The 14,954-nt window shown below is 41.2% G+C and overlaps 1 protein-coding gene across 1 annotated transcript; it reads right to left on the minus strand.

The window, feature by feature from the left end:
- Positions 1-367: 367 nt before the first annotated feature.
- rsph14 (radial spoke head 14 homolog) lies at positions 368-12,223 on the minus strand (the record flags this gene model as incomplete). Its single annotated transcript, XM_083979809.1, has 7 exons — positions 368-586; positions 632-717; positions 6,656-6,792; positions 9,260-9,530; positions 10,497-10,615; positions 10,739-10,841; positions 12,052-12,223. 7 exons carry the CDS (start codon positions 12,221-12,223, stop codon positions 368-370), a joined length of 1,107 nt encoding a protein of 368 aa, XP_083835935.1.
- Positions 12,224-14,954: the final 2,731 nt, after the last annotated feature.

Raw genomic sequence — 14,954 nt, forward strand, 5'->3', positions numbered from 1 at the left:
AAAGAGATATCCAAAATCCTCCTCTGTAAAAACGTCTTTTTTAAATTTTAAAAGTAGCTTTATCCATTGTTCAGATTTCTGTTCTGGAAATGTATGAAAATTAGCGCATATTTAATTAGACATTGCTTCATTTACATATATTGAAACATAAAATTTGACAAAACTTGTAATACAAAAAACATTTGTCTTAATGTGAGTGATAAACTTGGGAAGTTTCATGGTGATATCTGTTAGTTTAAATTTTATAGTGTCTCACCTCAATGCGTTGATTGATTATCAATAATCAATAATATGACACAGATTGATGATAACGTGCATAGTTAGTTGTTTTTTTAAATTTTTATTTTATTCTGGGGGTCAGAGGTGGTCAGGGCGTCCAGGTGACGACCCTGACGGCGGTCTGAGCCGCGCGCTGGACGTCCCGGTCCTCCTGCGCGTCGCGGCTCCTCCTCTCCAGCAGGGGGAGCTGCTCCAGCAGGAGGCGCCGCCCGTCAGGAGCCTCGGCCAATGAGGTGAGAGCGCGCAGCGAGTACAGGACGAGCGCCTTCCTCCTCCTCCTCCTCTCCTCGTCCTCCTCCTCCTCCTCCTTCTCCTCCTCCTCCTCCTCCTCCTCCTCCTGCTCCTCCTTCTCCTGCTCCTCCTGCTCCTCCTGCGTCTCCTTGGACACCAGGTGCAGGAGGACGGGGACGACGTCCAGGTCCAGACAGCGCTCTTTACCTGCAGAGAGGGGGCGGAGCCAGTCGAATTGTTGGGTAACACTTTACAATAAGGTACACAAAATTAGAGTAGTTAATGAGTAACTAATGAAGAACTAATGAGGAACTAATGAGTAGTTAGTGAGGAACTAAGCTACACAAAATTACAGTAGTTACTGAGGAACTAAGCTACACAAAATTACAGTAGTTACTGAGGAACTAAGCTACACAAAATTACAGTAGTTACTGAGGAACTACTGATTAATTAACTATTAGTTAATGGTCAGTTCTTCAGGAACCCCTGATCAAATTTCAGAGGAGTAGTTACTGAGGAACTAATGAGTAGTTAGTTAGGGAAATGAGATACACAAAATTACAGTAGTTACTGAGGAACTAAGCTACACAAAATTACAGTAGTTACTGAGGAACTAAGCTACACAAAATTACAGTAGTTACTGAGGAACTAATGATTAACTAACTATTAGTTAATGGTCAGTTCTTCAGGAACCCCTGATCAAATTTCAGAGGAGTAGTTAATGAGGAACTAATGAGGAACTATTAATGATCAGTTCTTCATTAACTCATGATATAATTTCATAGAAAGTTAATCACAACTTGATGATTAGTGAACTAGTTACTTCATCAGTACAGAATCATTACTCAATAAAATGTCCAGTAGTTAACCTTTATGACCTAAAGTGACACATAATGAGTGGTTTTTCATTTCTTCATCTTCATCTTTACATTAGTAGTTCCTTAAAAAACCACAGACAGCAGGATTCTTTAGAAGATTTTATTCATTAATTTCAGACCACATACACATCAATATGACCATCCATGTTGCCTTCGAAATAAATATGATAGTTTGTCACATGTTTGGTAGGCTAAATAAATGTATCATGGGGCTGTGTAGTACTGTATACTGATCACACCGTGGTTCACAATAAAGTTGTTTGAGGTGCACAAAATTTAGAGTAGTTATTTACTATGAAACAAATTTGGAATGAATGAGGAACTCACTATTAGTTAATGGTGAGTTATTCAGTAACTCCTAATCAAATTACTGAGGAACTAACTATTACTTAATCATTAGTTACCCTTTTTGTGTACCTTAAGGTAAAGTGAGACATCAAAATGAGTAGGTAATGAGTACTGAATCATTACTTAGTCATTAGTTACCTTTTTGTGTACCTTATAGTAAAGTGAGAAATCTAATTGAGTAGGTAATGAGTACTGAATCATTAGTTACCCTTTTTGTGTACCTTATAGTAAAGTGAGACATCAAAATGACTAGGTAATGAGTACTGAATCATTAGTTACCCTTTTTGTGTACCTTATAGTAAAGTGAGACATCAAAATGAGTAGGTAATGAGTACTGAATCATTAGTTACCCTTTTTGTGTACCTTATAGTAAAGTGAGACATCAAAATGACTAGGTAATGAGTACTGAATCATTACTGAATCATTAGTTACTCTTTTTGTGTACCTTATAGTAAAGTGAGACATCAAAATGAGTAGGTAATAAGTACTGAATCATTACTGAATCATTAGTTACTATTTTTGTGTAAGGTACACAAACATTACAGTAGTTACTTGATGAACTAATGAGGAACCAAAATAATCATTTGCCTCCATGTGCACCAAAATGACATAGAATGTAAAACAACAACAAAAACCTTTGTAACTTACTTGCTTAAAAAAAAAAAGTCATTTGTCTTTTATTTTGGAAACAAGATCTTCAATTCCGGTGGCTCACCTGTGCAGCTTTACTGTGAGGAGCAGTGAATTCATTTGACGACGATGAGAGAAGTAATGGACAGAGCAAGGAAGAGCAGAAGCTCCCATCTCAACTATATCAGAGACGTTCTATATCTCGAGGATGTGACCGTACAGTATAAATTTTAATGGTATCTCTCTCTTTTTTTTTATATACAAATTCGGTAAGATTGCTCCTCAAATTTACTGTAAGATAACTTTGTCCAAAGTGAATTTAGCCCTCTAAAACCGACCGTAGTTTGGTTAACCGAACGTTACATTGATGCTACGCTTGCACATGTTTTACAAAACATTAAATAACTTATGAACCGTTTATGATAGAGACGAGCTGTGAACAGCATCTGAATCGGGGGGTTATCCGCTTTCCGAGGGTCCTTGAATGGTGCCTCTACGACAACACGTGACACTGGAAGAGAAGCTAAACCGAGCATAGCATTGATGCTGAGGTTGCACATTTTTGTCAAAATATTTAATAACTTATGAACCGTATATGATAGAGACGAGTTGTGAACAGCATCTGAATCACTGGATTTTTTGAATGGTGCCTCTATGACAACAAGGGACGATATGCGTCATGTAACCACATGGTAAGGGAACAGAGCTAAACCGAGCTAGCATCAATGCAACACTTGAGCATACTTTCATAGAGGCACCATTCAAGGACCCTCGGAAAGCAAAGAATCCCGCGATTCAGATGCAGTTAACAGGTTATTTAATGTTTTGTACAATGTGTGCAAGTGTAGCATCAATGCTACATTCTGTTTACCGACCATAGCATCAATGCTATGCTAGGTCACTTTGGAGAAAGTTAGCATAGTAAAATTTGAGGAGTCATCTTACACATCTTCCAAAAAAAAAAAAAAGACAGATACCATTCAAATATCACTGTACGGTCACACCCTCATCCTCGAGATATCGTCGAAATGGGATTTTCCTTCTTTTGCTTTTCCCTGCATGGTCAATTGCTTCTCTTGTGCCAAGTGAATTCACTGCTCCTCACAGTAAAGGTGCACAGGAAATGATGATCTCGTTTCCAAAATAAAAGACAAATGACACTTTGTAAATGACCTTTAATATGATAAGAACATTACTTCATTTGTTGTTTTTATGTTTATTTATTTAGTTTCTGAACATTAGTCAAGGTCAGGGCTTTATTTCTTATATATTAAGCCGACGTTATATTCAGTGCTTTTATTTTGAAAGCGTCTCGCCGAGACCTCATAAACTTCCGGTGCTACGGATTTTACCGGCGGTGTGTCTGCAAGGCCAGAGTGTCTTCAATACTAAATGTGTGCCTAATTTACATGAAACGCCCTAGCACCCGGCTAATAAGGGGCACAAGGTTTGTTTTTGTTACCTTTTCATGTTATATTTATGTCCGGCTCGAGTTTGGTCGCCGTTGATAGTCTCATGTATGGAACATGTTGTGGTTAGCGGTAGCTATTAGCATTGGCCAGCTCGGCTTAGTTAGCTTAGCTTAGCTCCATCTCACTTCAATACATTGAAGTGAGATGAAGCTAAGCTAACTCGTTGATTGTTTTATTAATGCAACAGGACTGTTTTGTCTGTTTGATGTGAGGTCTGGTAAGGTTAAAAACAGTTTATTGGATTAAAAACAAACGGTTAAAAATATTTATTTCATGGTAATACAGCACTCCATTTGGATATTGTCTTTTGATTAAATAGATAAAAAGGGAGTCAACTTACATGATTGTTTATGTGATAAAAGCAGTTAAAAATAATTTCATTTATGTAAAAGGAAAGGTAACTGTATTTTATTTTCTTCTTCTCATAGCTCTTACGGTGTGTCTGCAACTGAATACGGTCCATGGAATGAAGGAATGTGAACCATCAGTTTCATCATTTGTGACCATCATTTAGCTGGGGACGCTACACACTTGTTATTTTTTATTAGGCTATTATTAAAACAAGAAAGCTACAAAGGTTTTTCTTTTCTTTTCTTTCTCTTTTTATTTATTTATTTTTTTTACATTCTATCATATTTTCTTGTGTGTGGACATAAAAAAAATGTTATTTTGGTGTACCTGTGCAGGTAAAATCTTATTTTGGTGCCCGTGAAGACAAAAGTTATTTTGGTGCACATAGAGGCAAATGATTATTTTGGTTCTTCATTAGTTCATCAGTAACTACTGTAATGTTTGTGTACCAAAAATAGTAACTAATGACTAGGTAATGATTCAGTACTTATTACCTACTCATATTGATGTCTCACTTTACTATAAGGTGCACAAAAAGAGTAACTAATGATTCAGTACTCATTACCTAGTCATTTTGATGTCTCACTTTACTATAAGGTACACAAAAAGGGTAACTAATGATTCAGTACTCATTACCTAGTCATTTTGATGTCTCACTTTACTATAAGGTGCACAAAAAGAGTAACTAATGATTCAGTACTCATTACCTAGTCATTTTGATGTCTCACTTTACTATAAGGTACACAAAAAGGGTAACTAATGATTCAGTACTCATTACCTACTCAATTTGATTTCTCACTTTACTATAAGGTACACAAAAAGGGTAACTAATGATTAAGTAATGATTCAGTACTCATTACCTACTCATTTTGATGTCTCACTTTACCTTAAGGTACACAAAAAGGGTAACTAATGATTAATTAATAGTTAGTTCCTCAGTAATTTGATTAGGAGTTACTGAAGAACTCACCATTAACTAATAGTGAGTTCCTCAGTAGTTCCTCAGTAACTACTGTAATTTTGTGTACCTTAGTTCCTCAGTAACTACTGTAATTTTGTGTACCTTAGTTCCTCAGTAACTACTGTAATTTTGTGTAGCTCAATTCCTCACTAACTACTCATTAGTTCCTCATTAGTTCTTCATTAGTTACTCATTAACTACTCTAATTTTGTGTACCTTATTGTAAAGTGTTACCAATTGTTGTAATTGTTTGCTCATGATAACTGCTTTTAACTCTTGTTTTGCTTTGTAGCACTTTGAGATTTTTTGTTAAAGGGATAGTTCACCCAAAATTCAAATTTTCAAATTCATGATCTCCTCCCCCTCATGTGGACTAAGGGCTGGGAGAAGTTTCAGAGTCCTCCGTGGCTTCTCTGAGTTACAGGGGGTCTCGGCGTAGCAGTGCATGTCCATATGACGGTTGCAAATGGATACCAACTGTCTTCGTAACAAAAAGACACACCAAAAAACATCCAAATACCTCCATGCTGCTCGTCTGTAATGTCCCTCTTGTATTGAAGCCCCGACATGAGAAATTGTTCCAAAAAAAAATGAGTCTATATTTTAAGCTTGTTTGTAGCGGAAGCTCCCAGTGTCTCAGTTCACTGCTCTTCCTGTGTGACCGGCGGAACAATTTCTCATGTCGGGGCTTCAATACAAGAGGGACATTACAGACCAGCACTATGGAGGTATTTGGATGTTTTTTGGTGTGTCTTTTTGGACGAAGAAAGTTGGTATCCATTCACAACCGTTATATGGACAAATACTGCTGCGTGGACCCCCCCGTAACTCAGAGGAGGCACGGAGGACTCTGAAAACTCTCACAGTCGACATGAGGGGGAGTAGATAATGAGTGAAATTTGAATTTTGGGTGAACTATCCCTTTAAATATAAAGTGCGTTACAAATAAAATGTATTATTATCATTATTATGTAAATAAATCGACATAAAATGAAATAAGTGCTCCGCGTTATTTCAGCACCACGGACGGCACAAAGGAAAGGACATACGGACGGACAGACGGAGATTCGTCCAGAGGCGTCAATCCTGTCGGTACACATTTTAATTGTGCTCTGTCTGTGTTTTATTTCTCTTTTGAGTTAGGGCCTACTCATGGATACTCATAGTGTTAAATAAATGCATTTTAATCTGAAGAAAAAAGGAACGAGGGGGAAGAAAGTGATCGACAGACGACAATCATCAGGTTACACAATGACACAACCAGTGAGTTTCAGGCGCAAATATGGAGGAAAGCAGGAAAAAACAAAAAAACAAACCAAAAGGGTACGATAGAAACGCTAAGAGTAAAGTAAGAATATAGGAATAAGGAGGCCGAGAGTTCTACGGATGGTTTGTGGGTGGTTTTTAAAGGTTAGCTCACGATTTTATTGATATTCTCTGCAGTATTATTAACTATGTGTGTGTTTATGGTATTGCATTGTGAGTGTGTAAGTGTGTGTGAGTACCCGTGGTGATGATGACAGCGTTCATGAGGACTCCTGCGGCGTTGGCCTGAACCTCGATGTCTTGGTCCTGCAGCAGCTCGACCACGACAGGAAGCACCGTCTCCTCGCACACCTGCCGCTTCCCGCTCTCAGGAACGCTGACGATGACAAACAACCAATGAGCTGCAGTTCCTCTCCTCACCAACAGACCTTTGACAGCTGAAAGCGCGACGCAGAATGAATTGCCTCGTTGTTTACAACTACTTCCTGGTAGAAAACCAGCATGAGAACAATAGTGACAGACGAGAGTTTCGCTATATATATCTAATTTTTCATGTCACTATATCACCGTTTAGACTAATCTGATGTTTGTAAAGTTTATAAAACCAATGATTGGACAAACATTACTATTTCTGTGTGCACATTTTTGTAATTAGTCATGGTTATCATAGATTAGCCGGGCTAACGGTTAGCTACCTGTTTAACTTTAACTCATTGAGTGCCGCGCTCCTTTCCAAAGTTTTAGTCAAGTGTACCGGCAATTTAGACCATTTTTGACTTTTTATGTAGAGCCACAGTGTATTCTATATTATTGCCACCAACACATACTGTAGCTCAATTGAAAGGTTTAACTTTATGCGTCAAATGGCCACAAACCGTTTGTTTCTACGTGCCTCTGTTCCTGAGAAAAGTCAAGCTAAACATGGCTGGGTTTCACCAAAATCCCTCCTTTTTTTCTAGAAAAGGAGATAGAGCGTCTTTTATGAAAGGTGCGCTGTTTGTGTCTGTCGCTCTTCTGACACTCGCATTTCTGGATCAAAGGGCTCGTGTAAGATAAATATATACAACAATTGTTGTTCTATTCACAAAACCACCATCGGGGGAGGGGGGCGCCACTAAACAACAATAACACAGACGCACCGTGCCGTGTCACAGCTTCTCGCCGCGGAACGTGAGGGTCTGTCGGCCACCGCGGCTCGGGAAGACCGGTCCCGCCGGTGGTCGCGGTCCTTCTGTGGTACGGGTCGGTGATGCCGGTCTGCTTTGGCCCAGAGACCATCAGATTTTACCGCGGGGGACTTTGGGGAGGACACGGTGTTGCTCCAGATGAAGACCGGGCGGGACAGTCGGCTGAGAGCTTCCTGGTTCAGCTCCGAGCAGCTCGAGCAGCTGGAGCAGCAGCGCGGGTGAGAACAGAGCAGCTGCTGCATCTGCATCATGCAGAACTCCGTTTGCAAAAGCCGAGTTATGATAAAAACTTCCAGATCATGAGCTGTCATGAGACTTTGATCGTCATCTATTTCAGTTCTGCTCGTCGTAGAGTCCCCAAATTTACATATAATGTGTATTAAAGTGTCTATTTTCATAATTAAAAAAAAAAGCAAAAAACTTAAAATCTCGTTTTTGGCACTCAACACATGGGAACGAAAAACGAGAAATTACGTGGTTGGCACTCAATAAGTTAATAACTCAGTGACTCAATAAATGCTCCATGAAATTTTTTTTTTCCAGAGGATAAGTTAGTTACAACATGACTGAGCTAACTGGAGTAGTTTCATGTCGTGTCCGACAACGGGAGGGTTTTAACAGCTGACATCCTGATGTTAGCTTAGCTGCTGCCATTAGCTTAGCTACCGCCGTTAGCGTAGCTACCGTTAGCTTAGCTACCACCGTTAGCTTAGCTACCGTTAGCTGTCCCTGTCAGCTGAGCCACTGATGCTTTCTAGACACTGTGATTCCCCCAAACTGAATAAATACAACACATAGCAACACAAAACACACACACAGAAATAGTAATGTTTCTTCAATAATTTCAGATTTGTCTAAACGGTGATAGGGCGTGAAAAATATGATATATAGCTAAACTCTCGTTCGTTACTATTGTTCTCATTCAAATTATGTGCTGGTTTTCTACCCGGATCATCGGGCATCAGGTTTTTTTTTCCTCAGCCAGATCACACTAGTCCGCTTCATGCAGCACTACAGACACGGTGATCAACGGACTAGTGCTGCAGATTTCTCATTCCCCACCTGTTTGATTCAGAGTGTAACAGGATGATGAATGAAAGGGCAACATGAAGACAGATAAAACTCTGCTCGTATCAGCTCTATATGGGCTGATTTTATATTATTATAGCCTATATCATTACCAAACTCAATGTAATTTTGCGTTTACACCTAGTGTCAGAATTTCCAAAAGCCGCACTTCCCATAATGCCTTGCGCCGCATTAGGCTGTTTACGTCACAGTAGCAGGCTCTATCCACCTTTTTCCGAACGTCAAAAACGTAGCCTGTTTTGCCGGTTTTGGAGTGTTATGTTTATGTTTCCATGGTTTCAGTAGCCGCGGTAAATGCATGGATTTTTTTTTTTTCCCCAATGAAAATCTGTAAAACGCATGGATCATCACAGCAGCTTTTAACAGTGGATATCACACAAATTGACATCTGTGTTAAAAGCCAGCGTTAATAGATCCATGCGTTTACCGCAACTATGACAACGCCTGAAAACCATGGAAACGTAAACGTAAAATTCCACCAAACCGGCAAACCGAAAGCCAGTTTTGACCATAGATGACGTTCAGAAACTTGTGGATAGAGGTGAGTTGAGGCGTCACCTGACCTACCTGAGCGCCAACATGGCCGCCGCCGCCTCTCTGCGGATGTTCGGGGAGCGATGTGAGAGTTTTTGTCCCAGCAGCGAGACGCCGTCGCAGGCCAGCGCCGGCAGAGCGTCGAGCCGGGAGCAGCAGGAGACGGTGGAGAGGAGCAGCACCTCCTCCTCCTCCTCCTCCTCCTCCTCCTCCTCCTCACCTCCCCCTCCAGCAGCAGCAGCAGCAGTCTGCTCTCTGAGCTTCAGCATCAGTTTAGGAACCAGAGTCAGGAGAGACTGAGCACCTGGACACACACACACACGCACACACACACACACACACACACACACACACACACACACACACACACACACACACACACACACACACACACACACACACACACACACACAAGTTTCTTAAAGGTCCCATGATGCTGTTTTCACACAGGTCTAATGGTCCAACCACATCGTCGCCATCGAATCTAAATCTAAGCTATCTAAAAAAGACAGAGAAAGGGGGTAGAAAGGAAGAAAGAAAGAAAGAACAAGATAGAGAGAGAGGGGTAGAAAGAAAAAAAGAAAGAAAGAAAGAGGGGTAGAAAGAAAGAAAGAAAGAAAGAAAGAAAGAAAGAAAGAAAGAAAGAAAGAAGTAAAAAGACAGAGAAAGGGGTAGAAAGGAAGAAAGAAAGAGGGGTAGAAAGAAAGAAATAAGGAAGTAAAAATACAGAGAAACGTGGTAGAAAGAAAGAAAGAGGAGTGGATAGATAGATAGAGATAAAGAATGGTAGAGGGGTAGAAAGAAAGAAAGAAAGAAAGAAAGAAAGAAAGAAAGAAAGAAAGAAAGAAAGAAAGAGGGGTAGAAAGAAAGAAATAAGGAAGTAAAAATACAGAGAAACGTGGTAGAAAGAAAGAAAGAGGAGTGGATAGATAGAGATAAAGAATGGTAGAGGGGTAGAAAGAAAGAAAGAAAGAAAGAAAGAAAGAAAGAAAGAGAGGGGTAGAAAGAAAGAGATAGAGAGGAGTAGAAAGAAAGAAAGAAAGAAAGAAAGAAAGAAAGAAAGAAAGAAAGAAAGAAAGAAAGAAAGAAAGAAAGAAAGAAAAAGACAGAGAAAGGGGTTAGAAAGAAAGAAAGAAAGAAAGAAAGAAAGAAAGAAAGAAAGAAAGAAAGAACAAGACGTTTTTGTGTCTGCACCTTAAAATGCAAATCAGACGTGTGAACCAGGTCTGAACTGTCCCTTTAAGGAACATGAGGTAGCTACATATTGTACCTGCCGGCAGCCGGACGAGACGGTTCAACACTCGGTGGACGTTTCTCCTGCAGGAGGACGAGGAGTCGTCCAACAGCTGAGACAGAGGAGGAAGGAGGGAGGAGGAGAGGAGGGCCTGTCTGAGGGAGGAGAAGAACAGAGACTCTGAAGACAGAGACAGATAGATAGATAGATAGATAGATAGATAGATAGATAGATAGATAGATAGATAGATAGATAGATAGATAGATAGATAGATCTACCTGCCGATGCTGTGAGCCGTCAGCAGGTGAAGCAGCTCACAGGTTTTCGCTCTGACTGACGGATCTTCATCTGTCAACAAAACCTTCAGCTGCTCCAGAAAACCTGCATAACAAGAACAAGTCAGAAAAGTTACATTTTTTGTTTCAGGTTACAGTGAACGCATCATTTATTCCAGAAGTTTAAAGGTATAATATGTAGGACTTCTCCCCATCTAGCGGTGCGGTTGCATATCTGAACGTATTCTTGATGTTGCATTCACGTGAAATCGGGCAGACGTCAGACAGACAACAGACGCTGCATGTAACAGGATAAACAAGTGGTCCGCCAGCACGAGGCAAAACAATACAGGCGTGACAACATGTTGTCATGGTGATGTCGTATTGTTTACCTGACCCACGTTTTACCGTCTTTCTCTCGTGGAGTAAAATGACATCCGGTTGGTTTGCCGACGGCCGTCTGCCTGACTGCACCTGAATGCAACACCAGTGCCGCCGTCCTTCCTCACACTACACAGTGGTGACAGTTTTAACAGGCCGAGCCCACAGCTCCGCTCAGTTTCCGTGGTTACCTACGGTCACGCTGCCACTCAACGTAAAAAAAAAAAAAAATGGCGATGCAACATGGCCGCCTCAGTTCGGTGCGTCGCCCTGTAACGACTTGTAACAACTCATTCTAAGGTACGAGAAAGCTTTTATTTGTATGCAGCTGTGATTCCACTTAAGTGAAATATAAGACATATTTGATTTTTGCTAATAAAAAGCCAAATAAGTGCGGTTGCATATCGGAACGTATTCTTGATGTTGCATTCACATGAAATCAGGCAGACGTCAGACAGACAACAGACGATGCATGTAACAGGATAAACAAGCGTCTGTGTAAACAAGTGGTCCGCCAGCACGAGGCAAAACAATACAGGCGTGAGAGATGTCGTATTGACCCACGTTTTACCGTCGAGTAAAACAACATCCGGTTGGTTTGCCGACGGCCTTCGGCCTGACTGCACCTGAATGCAACACCAGTGCCTCCGTCCTTCCTCACACTACACAGTGGTGACAGTTTTAACAGGCGCTACCTGGAAAACTTTCTCCTCCTCGCCCACTTAAACGACTTGTAACAACTCATTCTAAGGTACGACGAGAAAGCTTTCATTTGTATGCGGGTGTGATTCTACGTATTTATGAAAGACATATTGGATTATTGCTAATAAAAAGCCAAATAAGTTACACACTGGGGCTTTAAACAGCAGTAAACCGGTGAACTTGACCCATAGATGGACTGACTGTCAGCATATATCTCTATGAAGTTGACCGACCTCCGTTGACGGTCTCGTAGAGCCGCTCCGGGTCGTGGACCAGGTCGCAGAGAGACGCCAGAGCCGGCAGCCTGGTGCCGCTGCTCGGCTGCAGCTGCTCGAACAGCCGCGGCACCGCCCGCCGGCCGAAGGCCACCGGGGCCCGGCTCGAGTCCACCAGAGCTGCCGCCATGGAGCCGAGGAGAGAGACCAGAGAGAGACCAGGTAGAAACCAGCAGGAGAGAACCGAGCCGAGCCGGACCAGACCGGACTAGATGGTGAAGCGGCGGCTTGTTGCGGCTTGAGTCCGGGCTGAACTCCTAGCAACCGTTGCCCGGCAACAGCATGTAAACAACAGTAGCGACGATGCTGCGTTTCCGGGTCTGTGGGAAAGAAGAGTTTCTAAACTGTTTTTAACCCTCCTGTTGTCAATCTGTTCCCTTCCTCCATTCCACAATCCCTTTTCCCTTCCTTCTTTCCCTTCTTCCTTCCTTCTTCTTTCTTGAATGAATCTGTTCCGTCCCTCCATCTTTCTTTCCTTCCCTTTTCCCTTCCTTCTTTCCACAATCCTTTTTTCCTTCCTTCCCTTCATCCTTACTTCTTTCTTCCTTTATGGCCCAATCTCTTCCCTCCCTCCCTCCTTCTATCTTTCCTTCCTTTTTCCTTTCCTTCTTTCTTCCCATTTTCCCTTCGTCCTTCCTTCCTTTCTTTTTTCCTTGACCCAGGAGGACAACAGGAGGGTTTTAATGTTTTTAATTTTACAATGTTCAGTGTTCAGTGTTATTATAACTGCGAACACCTGGCTCCTCTTTTATTTATTCGTTTAGGCTATCTGCAATGGGACGCTGCATATTCATGAACATTATAGGCTAGCCTACAAAAATAATGTGTTGTAGCCTAAATATGCCAGATTTAGCTCAGGATGCACTCATTTCCATCTGTAGCCCGATGGTCCACAAATAAAGACAAAAAACTAAACAAAAGATAAGCATAGTACAAATACAATACATCACACAATGGTTGCATCAGTAGTTAACTATATTTAAGATTCAAGATTCATTTATTTGCCATTTTATGTTTTAACATAATTGGAACGTATCAGACAGTAACTAAAGTGCATTTATAAGACAGAATCTGTCATAAGTTGCTATTTTTAAAGTGCCTAATGTTGTAAATAAAACAAGATTAAAAAAGACACAGAGTCTCAGACTGAATGAATGTGGTCCACACCAACTAGCAATGTTAAAACAGATGGCATTGTCCCTTTACTGTCCACTTTCCATAACAACAATAGCAAAAAAAAAGAAGAAATCAAGAGTTGTATGATATAAATTTGCTGATCATTTTAGGGCAAGACCATATTCATAAAACCAAATTTAGTCACTCAACTTCATTTTAGAGCCTTTGAAAGTGAAACTGAACATCCAAAGTATATCTGACACAAAAAGAAAAGAAAGCTGCTAAAACTTTTCATTTGTGCTAATTATTTGATATCTTTAGTTGAAATCTCCCTGTTTGCATATCTATTATTTGTGTATTTATAACTGCACTTGCACTTTCCTGCTGTTAACATAAAGACCAAAAAACAACAACAACCAGCGTGTTAGGAGGTCAGACAGGTCAAACTTATAACCTGGATGTTGGTTTCACCTCTGACCCACAAGGTGTTATGGTCACAATGTCGTGTGTGTGATGTCACTGTGACTTTGCCCCCTTTGACGAGTTCGAATTAACCTTTGGGGTTAAAGGGATAGTTCACCCAAAATTCAAATTTCACTTACTATCTCCTCCCCCTCATGTGGACTAAGGGCTGGGAGAAGTTTCAGAGTCCTCCGTGGCTTCTCTGAGTTACAGGGGGTCTCGGCGTCGCAGTGCATGTCCATATGACGGTTGAGAACGGAGCTCGCTTTGTTTTCTTCGTCCAAAAAGACACACCAAAAAACATCCAAATACCTCCATGCTGCTCGTCTGTAATGTCCGTCTTGTATTGAAGCCCCGACATGAGAAATTGTTCCGAAAAAAACTAAATAAGTCTATATTTTAAGCTTGTTTGAGAAGCTCCCAGTGTCTCAGTTCACTGCTCTTCGACCGGCGGAACAATTTCTCATGTCGGGGCTTCAATACAAGACGGACATTACATACGAGCAGCATGGAGGTATTTGGATGTTTTTTGGTGTGTCTTTTTGTTACGAAGACAGTTGGTATCCATTTGCAACCGTCATATGGACATGCACTGCTACGCCGAGACCCCCTGTAACTCAGAGAAGCCACGGAGGACTCTGAAACTTCTCCCAGCCCTTAGTCCACATGAGGGGGAGGAGATAATGAGTGATGAAATTTCAATTTTGGGTGAACTATCCCTTTAATTTCTGAGCGGTCCACCTCGCCGGCCGGTCATGAACCAGTTCAGTGTGTGGTCAATACCTGACACAACAGCTCCACCTACAGGCCGCTTCACACCACTGACTCTGATCCAAACACGTCACGACGCTTCAACACTGTAAAAATAAAAATACCTGAAAACCGTCCTCGAGTCAAAGTACAGATACTCACCCCGAAGAAAACTACATGAGTAAAAGTATTCAAGTCCATCACATTACATGTACTTTAGTATCAAAACTACCTGGTGGTAAAATGTACTTTACAAGTACAAGTATGTTGTCGTCGTCAGCGTGGGACAAGGAAGTCGTTTGGTTTCCACACAAGAGGAAACTCGTCCTTATACCTGGGCTGCTGCAGGGAAGACTCAGCTTCAGTGGGACAAGGAAGGAAGGAAGGAAGGAAGGGAAAGAAGGATGGAAGGAAGGACAAAGGGAAAGATGGAAGGAAAGAAGGAAGGGAAAAAGGAAGGAAAGATAGAAGGAGGGAGGGAACAGATCGGGTTAATTGGGTCATAAAGGAAGGAAGAAGTAAGGACGAAGGGA

Source organism: Trachurus trachurus (assembly GCF_905171665.1).
Source record: "Trachurus trachurus genome assembly, chromosome: 9".
Lineage (NCBI taxonomy): Eukaryota > Metazoa > Chordata > Actinopteri > Carangiformes > Carangidae > Trachurus > Trachurus trachurus.